Raw genomic sequence first — 16882 nt, 5'->3', positions numbered from 1 at the left:
TATACAAATTCCATAAGCAATAACACAAATGCAGACAGTCAAGAACATTACAATATTACAAAAAAAACATGAAAAATTACGTAGCTTCTTATTGTGTGCTAACGCAACGTCGGTAACGTGGGTCACGTTTTTTGAAACAGTTTTACTGACAAAAAAAAAATATCGTAAAATTGCTTCAATTGGCATTCCAGTGACGCAAAGTTTTGAACAGTTCCCGGTTGTGTGTGCCACTTAGCCGGCGTTCTGTTCGATTCAGTGTATTGCATTGTGTCGTGTTGTTACTCTTGTTTGCACATTTGCACTAGTGCACTTTAATGTCATTTTTTTATAGTAATGTTATTTTTTTATAGTTGTATAGTTCTTAGATAGTTTTGGTAATTTACAGTATGGTGTTAATTTGGGATGTATGTAGCACCTTGATCCTGGAGAAACGTTGTTTCGTTGTACTATGTACTAATCTGTTTTCTTTTGTTATCTCACACAATAGACACTCAACACACATTGCTGCTAACACACCAAGTCAGGATGTAACACACTACTCATTAGGTTGCACGTTTGCACATTTACGCACATGGCTTACATGTTGCACACCTCTGACACTTTGCACATTGCTCTGCTCATGTTTGGACGTTGCTAATATTTCACACAAATGAGGACTAACTGCATTTAGCTGTAATTTATCCTTATACATTGACACGTCATACACTTCTATTTCATTAGCAACCTTGTACATGTTGTACATTTTTTCCAATTAATTCTCGCAGAGAACCCCTACTCTTTAGGTCACGGGTGATCATGTAAGCATTTCACTGCATATCGTACTTTGTATGGCATATCCTACTGTAAATGTGACGTTAAAGCTCTCTTTGGGAGTGACAATGATGGATAGGATCAAGAACGGGTTTGTCAGAAGGACAACCCATGTTAGATGTTTTGGAGATAAGGTCAGAGAGGCCAGATTGAGGTGGTTCGGACCAAAGAGGAGATTTATGGATGTACTGTAGTGAGAGAGGACATGAAATTTTCTGGTGTGACCCTTAAGAGGGAACAGCCAAAGACAAAGGAGAAAAGAAGATGGCTGTGTACATGAAGAATAAAATTTTTATTTGAAATTTTTTATTATTTAAAAAAAAAAGCATGCTTTTTTTTTGGCAAAATTTTAATTATTAAAGCGAAATTGTTTAAGAGAGGGCATTCGTATGCTGAGGTTCCACAAGTGTATTGGACCAGTTAAATATGAGCAGTGTGTGTGTGTGTGTGTGTGTGTTCCTGATTTGCTCTCAATGTTCCATGAATACCCTCCAGCACTGGGAAGACCAATGAATGAATGAATGAATGAATAAGTGTCTTCTGCTTGTCAAACTGACTGAACTGAATCATTTACACAGAATCGACTCATGAATCACTGTCTCTGCGAGTCGTTTTCTGGAATCGACTCTTACCCTGGAGCTCTACTCTTATTGCCCATGTCTGTGCTGCTCCTGCTGTGGTGTACAGACCCAGCTGAGCACATTTCACTGTTAATGACACTGTTATATGGCGGAGCGGCCCTGCACAGGGGCGACACGGCTCAGTCACGGAGAGGACGATGGACCGGATCGATCGAGATTACCGGTGAACGATGAGCAAAGCTGCCGTCAGATCCAGGACGAGGAAACGCAGACGAAGAAAACAGGTTAGTGTTTAGCACCTAGCTTCATTCTTGTTTTTTTGGTTAACTTCTTAAAAACTCTTCAAATATCATCACACGACCTCATAATGCAGCTCTTGTGACACGTTACAACTTCTCTCATGGCTGCGATTTGAGCTTCATTTAACGCTTGTCATTAACTGCAAGATGGGTAAATTAGCTAGGCATTTTTCTTTTTTTGTTATTATTAGCTTTCGGGAAATTAGCAAGTGTGGACATTGACCTTGTGCACCGGCTTCCACCCATGCTAACCGAGTAATATATTTTACAAAAATCTATCATGGCAGTTTATTGAAATAATTTTAGCGTTTAAAACACGACTTTTACATTCTTTTTATTCATTTCTCCCCTCTTTTTTTTTTTTGCTTGGAAAAATAACACGAATTAGCTCGCTCGGCTTTCCACAGCGACACTAACCGGCTCCTGTGGAATGCCGCTAAGACGGTTAGCATCGCTAAGCTTATTTCCTGTCCGCCATCTTGGATTTTTCTATTCCTATCCGCATTCTGGGTAATCCCAGTCCCAGTTTGTGATTGGCTAGTTTAACAGGTCCTGCCTTCGGATTGGGCTATCGATTGATGCGACCCACCAATCACAGAACAGGAGGGCGGGTTGTGCCAGAAAACGGGTGCAATGAAGGACGTCTATGCGGGGAGGGGGTTTCGAAGCCGATACAAACTTCCAAATTTCATGGTAGCCTCAGGGGATGACATTATTCAACACTGGACACATGAGACTAATATGTGTGTTTTGCAGGTAATAATTAAAAGTGATCCAGGATTTAAGGGTATTTTTAGATAACTTCAACCCTAGCTAGGATGAAGAAGCTAGCTAGCTAGCATGCTGACAGGCTGTAGGCCCTGTTGCTCAAGCAGGCAGTCATGTGAGAGTGCAGAAGGCCTGACTGGAATTGCACCCACAGAAGAAAAAAAAGAAAAGAAAACTATTTACATCTAGTTAGGTACAATAATAATCTGTCTTAGTTTATAAAACAAGCTTATCAAAATGTTATTAACAATTTATAACCATTCCCCCCCTCTTGGTTGTAGTTTGCTTGTCGGTGATGGCTGAGTCAATCCCACCGATGACAAACATCAGCTTTACAGGCAAAAAGATTTTAAAAGTAATACTTAAACGACTACTTACATGTATACAAATCGCCCAAATCCTCACCTATGTCCGTAATATAGTCATTTTGTTCGACTGTAACATATTCAGGTATCTTTAAGGTGTTACTTTCATAGGATGGGAATCACCAGGGACCGGCTGATATGATATGATCACAGTATTTCTATTGTGATTCTGTAAATATCATGATTTTTTAAAATTAAATAATTAACGTTGAGGATGTGAAACGAAGCAGAATTTCACCAGTCACTTCTCGATACGATGTTATCACAATACCCAGGATGCACCCTGATTTAAATCGCGATTCTACAAGTATTAAGGTTTCATATCCCTATTCGATATTGGATGACCTGATGTTGTTACAGTTTTAAAAAATTAAAAAATAAAAAAGTTTAATGGGTAAATTAATGTAGTGCGCTCCCTATAAAATTAGTATTCTTAAGCACAAAAGCGCACCATTTAGATAATAAACTTAAATATTAAATGTTTACCTTGACTTTAAATTAAATTGAGCAAAGAAAGCTAAATTTTTGCTGATCAACTCATCTGTCATCTACCATAATTATTATTTGTAAACGAACTTGGCAAATAATTACAATACAATAGTACAAAAATACTCTTTTTATAAGTCGCTCTGGATGAGAGCGTGTGCCAGATGCCTAAATGTAAATAATTCAATCCTACCACATGGGATGAAAAACGTGTAAATAGTGCAGAGTGCTCCACCTGTAGGAGTATAAAGAAACATTTTACCCCCTCAAATGCCTTCCAATGTGACGGTGAGCGTGCAGAGTCTGGTCACTGGCCGATCGACTGGTTCATCTATATTGTAAATGTAGAAATAGTTTTTTCTTTTTGAATAAATATGTGATTTATTACACAAAAGAATCATGATTCATAAAAGAATTTAAAAAAATCCCACTCTGTAGTTTTTTTTATTGTACAACAGGAATGGTTTTAGCAAAACAAGTTAGTTCCTGTTCTCACTTATGTTATTGCAGCCATAAACAGTCATCCCCACACCAACTTCTTGTTACTGAAGATAAAAGGATAAGAAATTTTTGTAATTTTTTTTTTTTTTTTATATATAGAATCCTGCCTGCTATGGTAATGATTGGCTACAAGAAGTTAGTTTCATCTCAGATTGGTTAGATTTTTACTGATCAGAAAGTGTAAGCCAATCCTAGAGCCTGAAGGCGGGACTTACACTGTAGTGTTTGTCGACACAGATTTCACCATGTGATCGATGTTTCTGTTTAAGTCATGGTGTCAATCTATTTTTGTATCAGTTTAAGTTGTTTTAAATGTGATTATTAATTGTATGGATTATTTTAAGCTAAAGATACAAATGTTGTTTTGTTTGTTTTTTTGTTTCTTTTTTCTTTGCAAGACAACACAAAAAATTACTACTTTTTTTCTCGTCTAAATTTTTCTTTAGTTTTCAGCTACTAAACTGCCTTCCTCAGCACAAAATCGTAGGTTATCAAATAGCTGTAGTTTTTTTTTTTTTTTCTTCTTTTTCAGGGTGACATCAAATTACACAACAACTCTACTTACTTTTAATTGAAGCTTCTGGTTTAGCTTTAGATTAATTAACATGCATATTTGATTGACCTATATAACTGAATATACAGTGCAACACAAAGTCAATTTTCTTTTGTGATTCAATTCACAATGTGAAACTTATATATTCAGATAAATCCTGTAAAAAGCATGATTACTGCATATCAAAGTGGCTTGGCATGGAGGCGATCTGTCTATGGCACTGCTGAGGCGTTATTGAAGACCAGGTTGCTTTGATGGGAGCTTTCAGTGCATCTGTTGGGTTTGTTGTTTCTCCTCTTCCTCTTGACCATAGCCCGTTGATTTTCTAGGAGGTTTAGGTTGGGCAACTTTGCTGGCTCTTCAAGTGCAGTAAAATCAAACCAGTTAGTGATGGTTTTGGCACTGTGGGCAGGTGCTATGTCCTGTTGGAAAAGGAAATCAGATTTTCTGACCACCGGTCCAGTTCTTATTCTCCTTAGTGCAGGTAAGACACTTTTGAAGTTGCCTCTGGTTTAGGAGTGGTTTGATACTTGGAATGCAACAGTTGAGGCTCTTGAGGCACTGACTCCAGCCTCACTCCTATCAGGTTGTTGAAATGACTTGTCTTGGCAATCTTAATGTCTACAGTACTCCCTGTTGTTTTTGCCCTTCTAGTCAACTTTCTATGAATATGCTTTAATACAACAGCTTCTGTAACTTGCCCTCATTGTAGAGGTTGTTGATGATCATCTTATGGACAACTGTCAAGTCAGCAGTCTTCCCCATATGTGATCCATTTCAGTCCATACATAATACATAAACATCCTTGCAGAAAACTTTGCCAGATCAATAATCATTCTTTGTTAAATAGCATCATGTTTCTGAAAACTCTTTTCCATTTTCTAAAATATTAGTGGCTTAAATGTTTTTTTTTTTTTTTTTATAACCCCTTTTTTTGGAAGGAACTGACTTGATTTTAAAATCCTTCACTCAATCTTTGGAATTTTTGTTTTATTTCTTTTTCTTTTTAACATTCATTTGTATACATGTTAAACCTAAAAGTTTTATGTTTTTTTTTTTTTTTTTTTTTTTACATGTAAAACTGCTTTCTTTTTTTTTCTTTTTCCTGGCAGGTGTGCTGACAATACTAAAGATAATGAAGTGTATCATGTATCATAACATTGTCTTGAAAGAATGACAATATGATGTTTTTGCCCTGCTGCCAAAATTTATGTTCTCTGTACAAGTCCCTGTCAGTGAGCCGTCACTATAGAAAATACATTAAAGTGAGCACATTTATATTAATGTGTCATTTGTTGCTGCTGAGGAATCGGCAGTTAAAAATTTGACAGCTAAAATGTTTTTAAACGTAATACTTTTTTTGCATCTTTGTCAAAATAAGAAAAAAAAAAATCTTCAGCTCCTGGAAACTTCGTGAAGTTGGCTGACTGAAATAGCTCTACTAAACGAGATTATAATCTGGTTGTTTAGCTGTGAGAATAATTAATTCTAATGTGTCTAATGTTGATGTGCTAAAGCTCAGTGAACATCCCTAATATGACTGGGCTGCATTTGGACGTGTCAGTATAACAGAGGTTAAAAATAGGAGGAAGTCAGACTATCATTGAAATCAGCATCACCATTTTTAAAGTTTTTATTATCTAGTCCGTAGCATTATTTAAAACATGACTGTTCTATGTTCCATAGATTTTTTTTTTTTCATATATTTTTTTCTTGTCAGCATTTTCCCATTACCAGAGCTTTGGGTTTAAAGCGTCTACCATGTTTAGTTCCTGCGATACCAAGGTTGCTGTCTGCAAGCTCGTTTTGCTAAGTTATGCAAAACATCAGAAGCATGGCGACGACATACTTTAAGAGAAGTCGTTTGATGCGTTGTATGAAAGGTCCTGTGGCGTGTCAGTCAACTTCACTAGTGTAAATAGCATTAAAGACATTAGTGGAAAGCCGAAACGAAAGTGTCCGAGCGGGTCCAGTGCTAATCTAGTATTTCAGGCCATTACCTTTTACCTTGCAAATGTTGACTAGGCTCCTGCAATGAGAACTGGTTTAGATTTGTACTTGATCTCTTGTTAATCAGATGACTTAGTTTGATTTTGTTTTAATTGCCCATGTGGCCTTTTTCTACCCACAGAGAATGGAAAAATAAATGGATTTGTAGTTGAGGGAGAGGAGATTCCCACTTCCCTTGACCTAGACAGCTCTCGGCATTCAGTGAGCCAAAATGGTAACAAACTCCGACTAGAATCCGACTTGAACCCAAAACCCTCTGGACAGCCCCCACACACTGGCCTGAAGGGGGAAAGGAAAGGCAATAACACTAGTAGAAACAGTATGGACTGCAAAAATGACAAGCCCTCAGAGTTGACCACACATGAGGGCAAGAAAGAGGCCCTTGTGTCTCTAAACGGCATAGTGACACTGAACTGTGGGCCACTCACCAACGGTTATCCCGGCAAGCCAGGCACGGACAACGATGGCAGTGGCTCAGAAAGCGGTTATACCACACCGAAGAAGCGCCGAGCCCAGAGGAACGGCAAATCTTTGGACAATGTGACTGCTTCAAGCCAGGTCAAGGCCATGCAGCAGGCCAGTAAGCAAGAATCAGGGCCGGCCACTCTAGAGCTGGTCGACAGAACCTCAGCCGTGCAGGTGGAAATCAGCCGAGCCTCCTCAAAGACAGACAGCCATTCCAGTGGCTTTACAAAAACTAGGGAGGCAAACACTACCCCACCTGCGGTACTGACATCTGAGGTTTACCGGAAAAGCACTGGGAAAAAATTTGAGGATAAGTCCACTAAAACGAAAGTGGCAGCATCAGCTAAAGAGGACTCGTGGACTCTGTTCAAGCCACCACCCGTCTTTCCTGTGGACAATAGTAGCGCGAAGATAGTGCCTAAGATCAGTTATGCAAGCAAAGTTAAGGAGAACCTCAATAAGGCAGCCCAGGCCGGCACTGAGATTCCCGCCCCTGCTCCGCAGGTACCTGGGAGGCCATCACAGGTGCCTATGTCAGCTGTGAAAACCATCACCTCGGCCAGCTTTAGCAACGGTGACGGCAACACCTGCCCTCTGCCTGGTCCCCACTTCAGCTCGGTCTCCAGTTCCTCCCCGGTGCCAGTCTCTTCAGCAGGCTCTGATCATGTAGCATCTTCCTCCAGCGGTAGCTGCAATCCATCCACCTCGACTACCACACCTGAGCCCAGGAAGCCTAATCTGTTTGTTTACCCCCTTTCCGCCTCCTCCTCTTCCAATATGCAACTGTCTCTCCCCAGTGGCCGTCAATCCGACCCCCCACCCAATCAGAAATCTCTGGGCGACATCTTCCAAAACCAGTGGGGTTTGTCGTTCATCAACGAGCCCAGCAGTGGCCCGGATGGTCCGGCGTGCAGCTCGGCAGCAAAGGACAAACCCGGACAGGTGAGCTTTCAGGGAGGCTGCACTGCCGCTGTGGCAACACAGACACACAGCTCCCCCCAGAGGCTGGATACATCAACTTTCCCAGACAAACGGACTAGCATTCAGAGCGCGAGTAAAGGAGGACATCCCACCCCATCTCCAGTCAGCGGGTCCACCGACGACTCGCTTCAGGCCTTGACCCTCGAGGTGGATACACAAAAAGACGATTCTGGGGTTTCTGGTGCAATAGTGTTTTGCTCTTCATCTAAGGACGTTGGGGCGGAGCTTCCGCAAAAGTCGTCTCTGCCCAGAGAAAGCTACACTAAGGGCTTCGAGAGGAAGGCCAGCTGGGACTTTTTTGATCTTAAAGCTGCTGTAGTATATCACACTAAAGGTGAACAAATATAATTTCTTATTAATTGCACAAATATATTTTTATAATTTCCAGTTTTTAATTTGATGTGATTTGATATGTAAGTACTTATTTAGTGTACCTTGATGATTTATATGTTAATGATATTAAAACTTGAGTGCACTAGGTTAATTTCAGTAAAAATATTTCCATTACTTTTTAAGTAACCCTTTAAACTCGTAGCATGTCCTATTCTCTAAGTTGAATTTTCTTATGCAAAAATTTGACACGAGATTCCGGACAGTTTATGTAATTTTTTTTTTGTTGTTGTTCTTTTTTTTTTTTTCAGAAATGGAATATATTTTGAATTTGCAAAAGCAAGGTAAGTTTCTAAACTTTTTCTTTTTATGTGATTTTGGTTAATAAAATGCATTTTAATAGTTTTTTTTTTTTTTTAACTAATTACTTTCCTGATATTAAGGTACCTTAAAGGGTAAAGTTTTATTTTAAAATGTCTGAAAAATTATCTTCATGTAATAAGGAAGAGAACCAGACCAATACAAGTCTGATCAGACTAATATAAAACCTAAAATTAATGCATGCCTGTAAATAACGCAACGTATTACATGACAATATTACATAACATTTTCAGATGGAAACTAACACAAAAAATATTTTTTAATATAGGCTGGGTTTTGCATGAAAATAGAAAGGAGCGAGTGAGGCAAAGTTAACAGAAGAACTCATATTCCCCAACAGCTCAGTAGAACCTACCAGCTGTTTTACTTACAGCACTGTATAAATATAAATATATCTCCAAAGGTATATATGGCCACCAGACTCCCATGTGATTGTTGAAAATCCCTTTTCATACGTCTTTCGCTTGCCACCACTCTCACACTGGAAACACTTTAAACCAGAGTGTGGATTTTGTTTATTCAGCTATTAAGACCATTAGCAAGCTCAAACGCTGAGGAGGCTCCGGTTTCATTTCATCTCAAAGAGAAACAGTGGGGTTGAGTTCAATCAGGGCTATGTTTAGGGCGCTTGTGTTCTTCCAGTCCACACTTAACACACCATGTCTTTACAGAATTGGCTTTGTGCACGGGGGCATCGTCATGCCGGCACACAACCCCTGGACTCTAGAGCAGTGTTCTTTGGAGTGATGAATCACACTGCTCTGTCTGGCAATCCAATGGACCAGTCTGGGTTTTGCGATTGCCAGGAGAACAGTACTTGTCTGGAGGGTACTATGACGTGGGGTTGTTTCAGTTTCAGTGAAAGGAATTCTTAATGTTTTAGACATTTTGGACAATTGAGTACAGTTTGGGGATGACCCCTTCCTGTTCCATAATGACTGTGCACCAGTGCACAAAGCAAGGTCCATAAAGACATGAATGAGCGAGTTTGATGTCGAAGAACTTGACTGGCCCGCAGGGGCAACCTGGCCTCAACCTGATAAAACACCTTTGGGATGAATTAGAGTGGAGAATGTGAGCCTGGCCTTCTTGTCCATCATCAGTCCCAAAAATACTTGCAAAGGGTGGGCCAACATCATATTAAACCCTATGGATTAAGAATTGGATGTTAATCAAGTTCAAAAATATGTGAAGGCAGGCAAGCGAATACTTGTGGCAATATAGTGTACCTTTTCTTTACCAAATCTATTCTAGATGAGTAAAGCACTTTTGTAGGGTCAGAGTTCTCTATTCGAGATGAAGCTGAACACTGAACTCGTGAGTCATGCGTCGTGGAGTTTAAGGAAGATAATCAATCAGCACTGATTTGCGTCAAACCTCTTAACGCGAATGTAGCCTCTGGATTTTTGTGCTTTTATAAAATGAAACCGAATTAAAAATAACTAACTACTTCTCTTCTCTGTTTCCAGATCCAAATCGTGTAGTGCTCTACAGTGAGTCTAAGAATGGTCCTGATCAGTGAGGCTCAGTCGGGACACGCCGTCTCCCTAGCCAGACTCCGCTACGGTTAAAACACAAAAAAAATAAATAAATAAAAAAAAGAGATGCGCTTCAAGAAACCCGGTCGCAGCCTCTGACTCGGAAATAAAACGTCGTGACTCAGAAGAAAGGACGCTCTTGAGGCGGAGCGTTGAAAAAGGCTGAGCACAAAGTGGAGAAATCGGGTTAGCTGAATAAACTATGAGAAACGAGGACCTGGAGCCAAGACGCTCTGCTTTTAAAGCAGGCCCTGTTTTTTTGTTTGTTTGTTTGTTTGTTTGTTTTGCTAAAAACAATAATAATTATTATTTTTTGTTGTGGGGGGAGGGGTGGTTTACAAATTCACAAACTCGTACAGTACGGCTTTTCTTTCAGAAACGGAGGAGATGGCAGACTTGGTCCTGCTGGCTGCCTGAGATGAGGAAGCACCTCGCACCCAGACGCACGTGTTCGAACACACTGAAATACTTTTGACGGGCATGTTTAAAAAAATAAAAAATAGATATATATGTCGCCCTCTAGTGACTGGGGGGTTAAATCACTGAGATGAACTGTTCAATGTTTTAGGGGACACAAGAAACCGTTTAGGTCGTGCTGGCACTTGCTAAGGCCTTGGGGTAATTGTCTTAATTTTTGTGAATGAGTTTGGACACGATTTCATTGTCTGCTTTTTTTTTTTTTTCCTTTTAACTTCAGTTATACTTAAAAAGGAAATGAAATTGTAAGGTTTCCAGGGTGCACTTAAGTGAGAATAGACTTGCGAACTGCTGTCTGCGTACGTCTTCTGGAAGATTCACTAGTCTTACCATCGTCGCCGCCATCATCATCGTCGTCGTCTTTTCACCTTCCGCGTCACTTTGTAATGCTGCCCGCGCACCTATGGCAGACACGGAGCTATAATCTGACTCTTTTTTTTTTCTTCTTTTTTAAATCATTTTACATTTTTTCAGTTTTATATTAACTTTTAGATCCTAGTGGACGAGTAGATAAGATGCGATACACCACAGATGTTAAAATCGCTTCAGCACCAGTATTTTTTAATTCATTTCCTTCAAGTCTCTCTCTCTTTCTCTCTCTCTCTCTCTCTGTCTGTCTGTGTGTGTGTATGTATTTTTTGCACAAGGAACCGAATCTGCTGTTGTGGTGCGAGTTGTATTTTAGGGTCAGAAGGCCACAGTTTCGCATGACACGATAACAGTTTGTTTGATGCACCCATTTCTTTTTTTTTCAGTGCACATTGCTTATTATTTTCACAGTTAAACAGGGCTCTGTTCCTTTAAGCTCATGGATTTATAATGTAAAGCCGGCTTTACGTTTGGAGCTCGGCTTCTCTACTTGTTTGGTTTTTATTTTTTTGTTTCTTTCTCTCTTTAGCGTCAGGAAGCAAATATTAAGATTTAACCTTTCATTTTCCATCTATTTTATCTCATCGCAAAATAATTGAATCATATGTTTTTTTATATATATATATAATGAGTAGCACTTTATGTAATTTTAAATCGTATTATCTTCACAGAACGTCGACAGATCAGCGCGTAACGGAAATTATAGCAATTATCGATAGGAGACTAATTTCTAACAGAGGTCCTTTTTAAAGGAGAAAAAAAAACGTGTTAAAAAGATTATAATAAATAAATAAAAGGAATAATTTAGAGAATAGTGCAAGGAGAGTGAAATGAAATGTACCAACAGTGTTATTGCCAAAAATGAAAACAAGGATGTCTATGTTTGACACCAATATTTTTCTTTTTTTTCTTCTTTTGTTTATCTAACAAAACTGATTTTAAACTCTAGTAGAAAGCCAAGTGCATCATTTATCTGTGTACTATCTCTCTCTCTCTCTCTCTCTCTCTCTCTCTCTCTTTCTCCCTCTCTGTTTTTTTTTCCCCTTTACACAGGGTCCTAAACACTGCCAGCTCCAGAGGTGGAAATAATGTACAGCGATTATATTATTATTATTTTTTCCTTATTATTATTATTATTATTATTATTTGAGATGAAATGCTGTAACAGTTTCTTTGCCTTTCTTTTTTTTTCCTGTCTGTATTTTTTTTTCTCCTCTCTTTCTGTTTCTGAAGCTGGCTCACGGTTCAGCCCTGGATTATTACAAGACATTTCACAGCATCAGCCAGATAATGAACTCGTACATCACAACCGTTTTATCTATATAGATATATATAACGCTAAAGGTTATTTGTTTGCTTTTAATATTTCTTTGAGATGCTGCTTCTCTTTCTGGTTTAATTGCTCTTTTTTCCCATCCATTTTTTTAAATAATTTTTTTTTGTTGTTGTAATGCACTTCCACTGCTTTCTCCTTGACTTCCTAACAGTCGTGTTAAAAATCAGTTCGCCTGAGTCGCTCCCTAACCATTAGCGAGCATAGTGTTTACTTTAAAGCTTCTTTTTATTTCTTTTAAAAGAAGGATGTGATCAGAGAGGAACAGAGCTTCTAAAGGGACCCTTTAAAATTATTATAAATTGATAAAATAAATATTGTTAAAGCTGGTGAGTGTTACAGCATGTGCTTTTCTTTTTAAAAAAAAAAATCGTGAAAATATTTGAAGTACATGTGATCCATTTCCAGTTTCAGATTTTTTATATTCCCCTGAAACTGGGGGGCATATGTGATAATCCCCTTAAAATTTGTCATTTATTTGCTGCGAAAGAAAAAAAACGTATACAAACAAAAAGATTATCGTGTGCATTAATTATTTTTTCTTTATGTGAGCCATTTACATTCTCATTTTTCTATTTTATAGTTGTTGTTTTTTAAGTAAAAGCAAAAAATTATAGTGATCACGAGAATATTTTGATTTTACAAGATTTTTTTTTTAAACATACATTTGGTGTAATGCTTTTTTTTTATCTGTTCCTCAAAGGGAATGATTGTGCATGAACTCCTTAAATTCTTGTTTTCTTAAAAAAAATAATAAGAAAAAGAAAAAAAAAATGTGTCCTGGACATCATATTATGTTTTTAAACCTTTTTTTTGTGTGTTCATTTCATTTTTATTTTTTTAGGGAATTACTGCTTATGCACTCTTGTGGGGTTTGTTTGTTTGTTTTTAAAGAAACATCAAACAATCCTGTGGAAACTCTAGATGATCATGTGTACGTGTGGGAAAAATATTTTCATGATTTTTTTTTTTTTTTCCCTTTCAGAAAGAAAGTAAAATGTTTTGTTTATCAGTCATTTAAGCGTTTGCTTTAAGAACGTAACGAAAATCTTGTGAAAATGGAAAATTATCTCTTGGGCAACATTTTCCTATTTTTACAGGATTTTAGTTTTTTTCAGGAATTGTCGCAAATGTCCCTTTAGAGGCTCCGTCCAGTAGAGGTGTGCATGAGACTTTTTTGAGCCCTTCTCCTTTTCAGTCCTGCTCATATTTTCTCACAGGCATTTCGCAGAAAAAAATGTAAATAAAACAAAAAACTCCCCAACAATTAGCAGGATGGAGAGACCCTAAAAAGAACAAAAATGTTATTAGTTATTGATATTTAACATTAATGGAAGGAATCTCCAGCATCAGCGCTTACACAGCGCTGTGTAAAAGTAAATGCACCCTTGTCTCACATCTTTTTTTTCTTTCTTTTTATTATTTATTTATTTACAGTGGAACCTCGGCATGCGAATGTCCTTCCTTACGAATTTTCACATTAAGAATTCAAATTTTGCAAGAAATATGCATTATACAGTTACACTATAAAAGTTTTTTTTTTTTTTTTTTTTTTTTTTTTGTGTGTGTGTGTGTGTGTGTGTGTGTGTAAGGGAACTAATGATCTACATTTACATTATCATGGGAAAATGCGTAATTTTCGCCTTAAGAACTTCCAGAACTAATTGAATTTGTAAACTGAATTTGGTTCTGCTGTATTTATTTATTTTATTTCATTGTTTTTAAATCCTTATGCACACCTCTAGCTCAACTGTGTAGTACTACAGCAAACGCCTTCTTTTTTGTTGTTCTTGTTTAACCTTTGAGTGTGCTGCAATTTTTTTTTCTTCTTCCTTCCCGCTCCCTGTGTGTGGAGCTTAAAGACTCTGATGCACATTAAATCTAATCCCTTGTCAGAGGATACACATTAAGTCTTTATTTGATCCGATAGAAGCACTTATTCCCGTTGGTTGTAGACTGAATAGAGTAAATAAATAGAAAAAATAATTATAAAAAAAAGATATATATAATAGAGGTATGATTATGCACACTGAGCGTCTAAGCCCTTGATTTCCAGCTCATGAGCGAGTCAGGACGTGCGAGAGCAGGGAGAGATCATCATCATCGTTACTGAATCCAGACTGTTTATTCTGTACATTAGAAACCTTTCTACGTCCGCGTATACATTTTTCTACTACACGTGTTATGTTTGTCGCGTCGTTTCCAGACTGGTGCGTCTGGCCGTCTGTGTGTCCGTCCGTCCGTCTGTATGTCTGAGCATGTGTACACGTCTACATCTAACCGCTCAACCACGCGCAGTGTTGAGAACTTGCTTACTCCCGAGTCCAGGCCGCGTTGCCTGCGCTGTACGAAATACTAAACCGAACCATCAGAACATGGAGAACAACAACAACCCGCTCTGTCTCTTTCTCTTTTTCTGTCTCTCTCTCGCTTTCCCACATCCCCCTACTCACCCCACACACACACGGTTTAAGTTGTGCCATGTATGGACTGTTAAATGAGTATCTGATGGTGCGTGTTGCTCTGTCTGCATTTCCTCCTGCGGTAATGAAGACGAGGCGACGCCGCGCTGCTCCACTCTTCTTCCTCACTGCTAATAAACTCCATGAAAAGGAAACGCTGTGTGTGTGTTTAATGTTCATCATCATGCAGGGAACGAGCACACAATGCCATCATACACACGCACCCACACCGGTTATAGGTGTCATGACTCCTGTGTATGAGGGAGTGTGTGTGTGTTTACAGTAGAACCTTAGATTACGATCACAATTCGGGCTCATATTCCAACACACTTGTAAATCAAAGCAAATTTCCCCATAAGAAGTACTGGTAACTCAAATTATTCGTTCCACAGCCCCAAAAAATAAATACATGAAAAATAATTAATACAAAATATAAAGTAAAAATAAAACAAATTAACCTACACTTTACCTTTTAAAAAAAAAAGTAAAAATAAATCCCGTCGTTTATGCGCGCAGGAGCTGTGTGTGTAAAGCTAAAGTAAGAGGAGACTCTTACTTTCAGCCCCTCCCATCTTCCCCTTCTTTCCCCTTCTTACAAAATAAACCTTTTTCCTCTCTTTTTTAAATTTCACACAAACACACATTAACGGAAAAGACTGGGTGTAAAGGCGAGAGAGAGAGTGTGTGTATGTGAAGAGGCAGGGTGTCAAATTACGCGCGTGCACACATGACAGGCTGAAACAGAGGGAGAGAATATGGATTTTTACCCTCTAATGAGACTTTCTTTGCTTTACATGCGCGTGCGCACACGTGTTATAAGAAACAGTACAAGCGCTGTACACACGCGCTTACAAACACAAAATAAAAAATGTGGTCACCACGTTATAGCAAACAGTACACACTCGTAAACCAAGACTTGCTCGTTATTCAAGTCAAAATGTATTACATTTTTTTGCTTGTCTTGCGGAACACTCGCAAACCGCGTTACTCGTAATCCGAGGTTTCACTGTATTTGTGAAGAGAGAGATTGTGTGTGTGTGTGTGTGAAGAAAGATGCGTGTGTGTGAGAAGAGACGTGTGTGTCTTTGTGAGGATAGAGAGGTGTGTGTGTGTGAGAGAGAGACAAGAGATGTGTGTGTATTTGTGAAGAGAAAGAGATTGAGAGTGTGTGTGTGTGTGTGCTATGAATCTCCTCAGCTCTTTTACATGATTTAACTCAGATTAATAGTTTTCTATGATATTCTATTTAGTGTTGAGTCTCGACATAAAATCCTGTGTGTGTGTAAAAATCCAATATAAACACTAGTGAATGATGTCGTTTAGATAAACCATAAATTGAAATCATCCAGCTTCGTACCCTGCTGTGGAACATAATGCTTTACTACCACTAGGTGTCACTGTTGTCTTATTTAATTGGTGTCATGTGAATAAATACAGTTCATTTGAATCAAATCTAACAATCAGACCACATTAAACATGTCTATTCATCACTTTTTTCCCCTGAGCAGATCTGATTAGATATACAGCTCAGAGCCGAGGAGGTCTAGAGGAAATATTTCACCGAATATTACGATAACGCACAACATTTATTAGGAGTTTAATAAACGTTATTTGATCATTAAATCATTGTGTACGGTTAGTGTCATGATGCAGTATGAAGTCTGTAACGTAATAAACACGTAATGAGGGGAAGTGAGCACACTGTAGGGCAGGACGACTCGAAAGCAGCGGGAACAACAGAGAACGTCCTCCACGATCATCTCCATTCCTACACTGCATGCTCAAATTAGCAGGGAAGAGATGCACACCTGAGAGCATTAAGAGGAATCAGAACTCTTGGAACGATCAGCCGAAACAAAGAAATAAGCCAAAGGCTCTCTGGAAATAATTCAGCTACATTTGTATGGGGAAAGAACACACAATGTATTGTATTGTCAAGGACGCCACGTTAAAAGTGATGAATCACGCATTTCCAAAAGGTTTCAATGAATAATATACAGTAGTTGCAAGAGACGATGAGCGGGCCCAAGCACCAGAAAGACAGCAGCATTGAAAGGAGACATATTAATACTATTATGACATAATTAAAAAAAAGGGGGAATTAGGACCTAAAAATCTTTCAGCAAATACAAAGAAAGAAGAAAAAAGACTGAGCGGTAAAAAATAGCACGAG

General features: G+C 38.5%; 1 protein-coding gene across 1 annotated transcript; it reads left to right on the top strand.

Moving 5' to 3' along the window:
• The first annotated feature begins 1437 nt into the window (after positions 1-1437).
• Positions 1438-13356, top strand: nufip2 (nuclear FMR1 interacting protein 2). Its single transcript, XM_053507746.1, has 4 exons — positions 1438-1675; positions 6495-8153; positions 8461-8493; positions 10000-13356. The coding sequence occupies exons 1-4, from the start codon at positions 1537-1539 to the stop codon at positions 10050-10052; spliced, it is 1884 nt and encodes a 627-aa protein (XP_053363721.1). The 5' UTR covers positions 1438-1536; the 3' UTR covers positions 10053-13356.
• The last annotated feature ends 3526 nt before the right edge of the window (positions 13357-16882 follow it).

Source organism: Clarias gariepinus, chromosome 11 (assembly GCF_024256425.1).
Source record: "Clarias gariepinus isolate MV-2021 ecotype Netherlands chromosome 11, CGAR_prim_01v2, whole genome shotgun sequence".
Classification (NCBI taxonomy): Eukaryota; Metazoa; Chordata; class Actinopteri; order Siluriformes; family Clariidae; genus Clarias; species Clarias gariepinus.
This window is presented reverse-complemented; position numbering and strand designations above follow the sequence as displayed.

Excerpts from the sequence above, each read along its gene's own strand:
- nufip2 (XM_053507746.1), top strand. The coding sequence starts at position 1,537 with ATGGCGGAGCGGCCCTGCACAGGGGCGACACGGCTCAGTCACGGAGAG. Across the intron at positions 1,676-6,494 it reads AACGCAGACGAAGAAAACAG|AGAATGGAAAAATAAATGGA; the intron begins GTTAGTGTTTAG and ends TTCTACCCACAG. Across the intron at positions 8,154-8,460 it reads TGTAGTATATCACACTAAAG|AAATGGAATATATTTTGAAT; the intron begins GTGAACAAATAT and ends TTTTTTTTTCAG.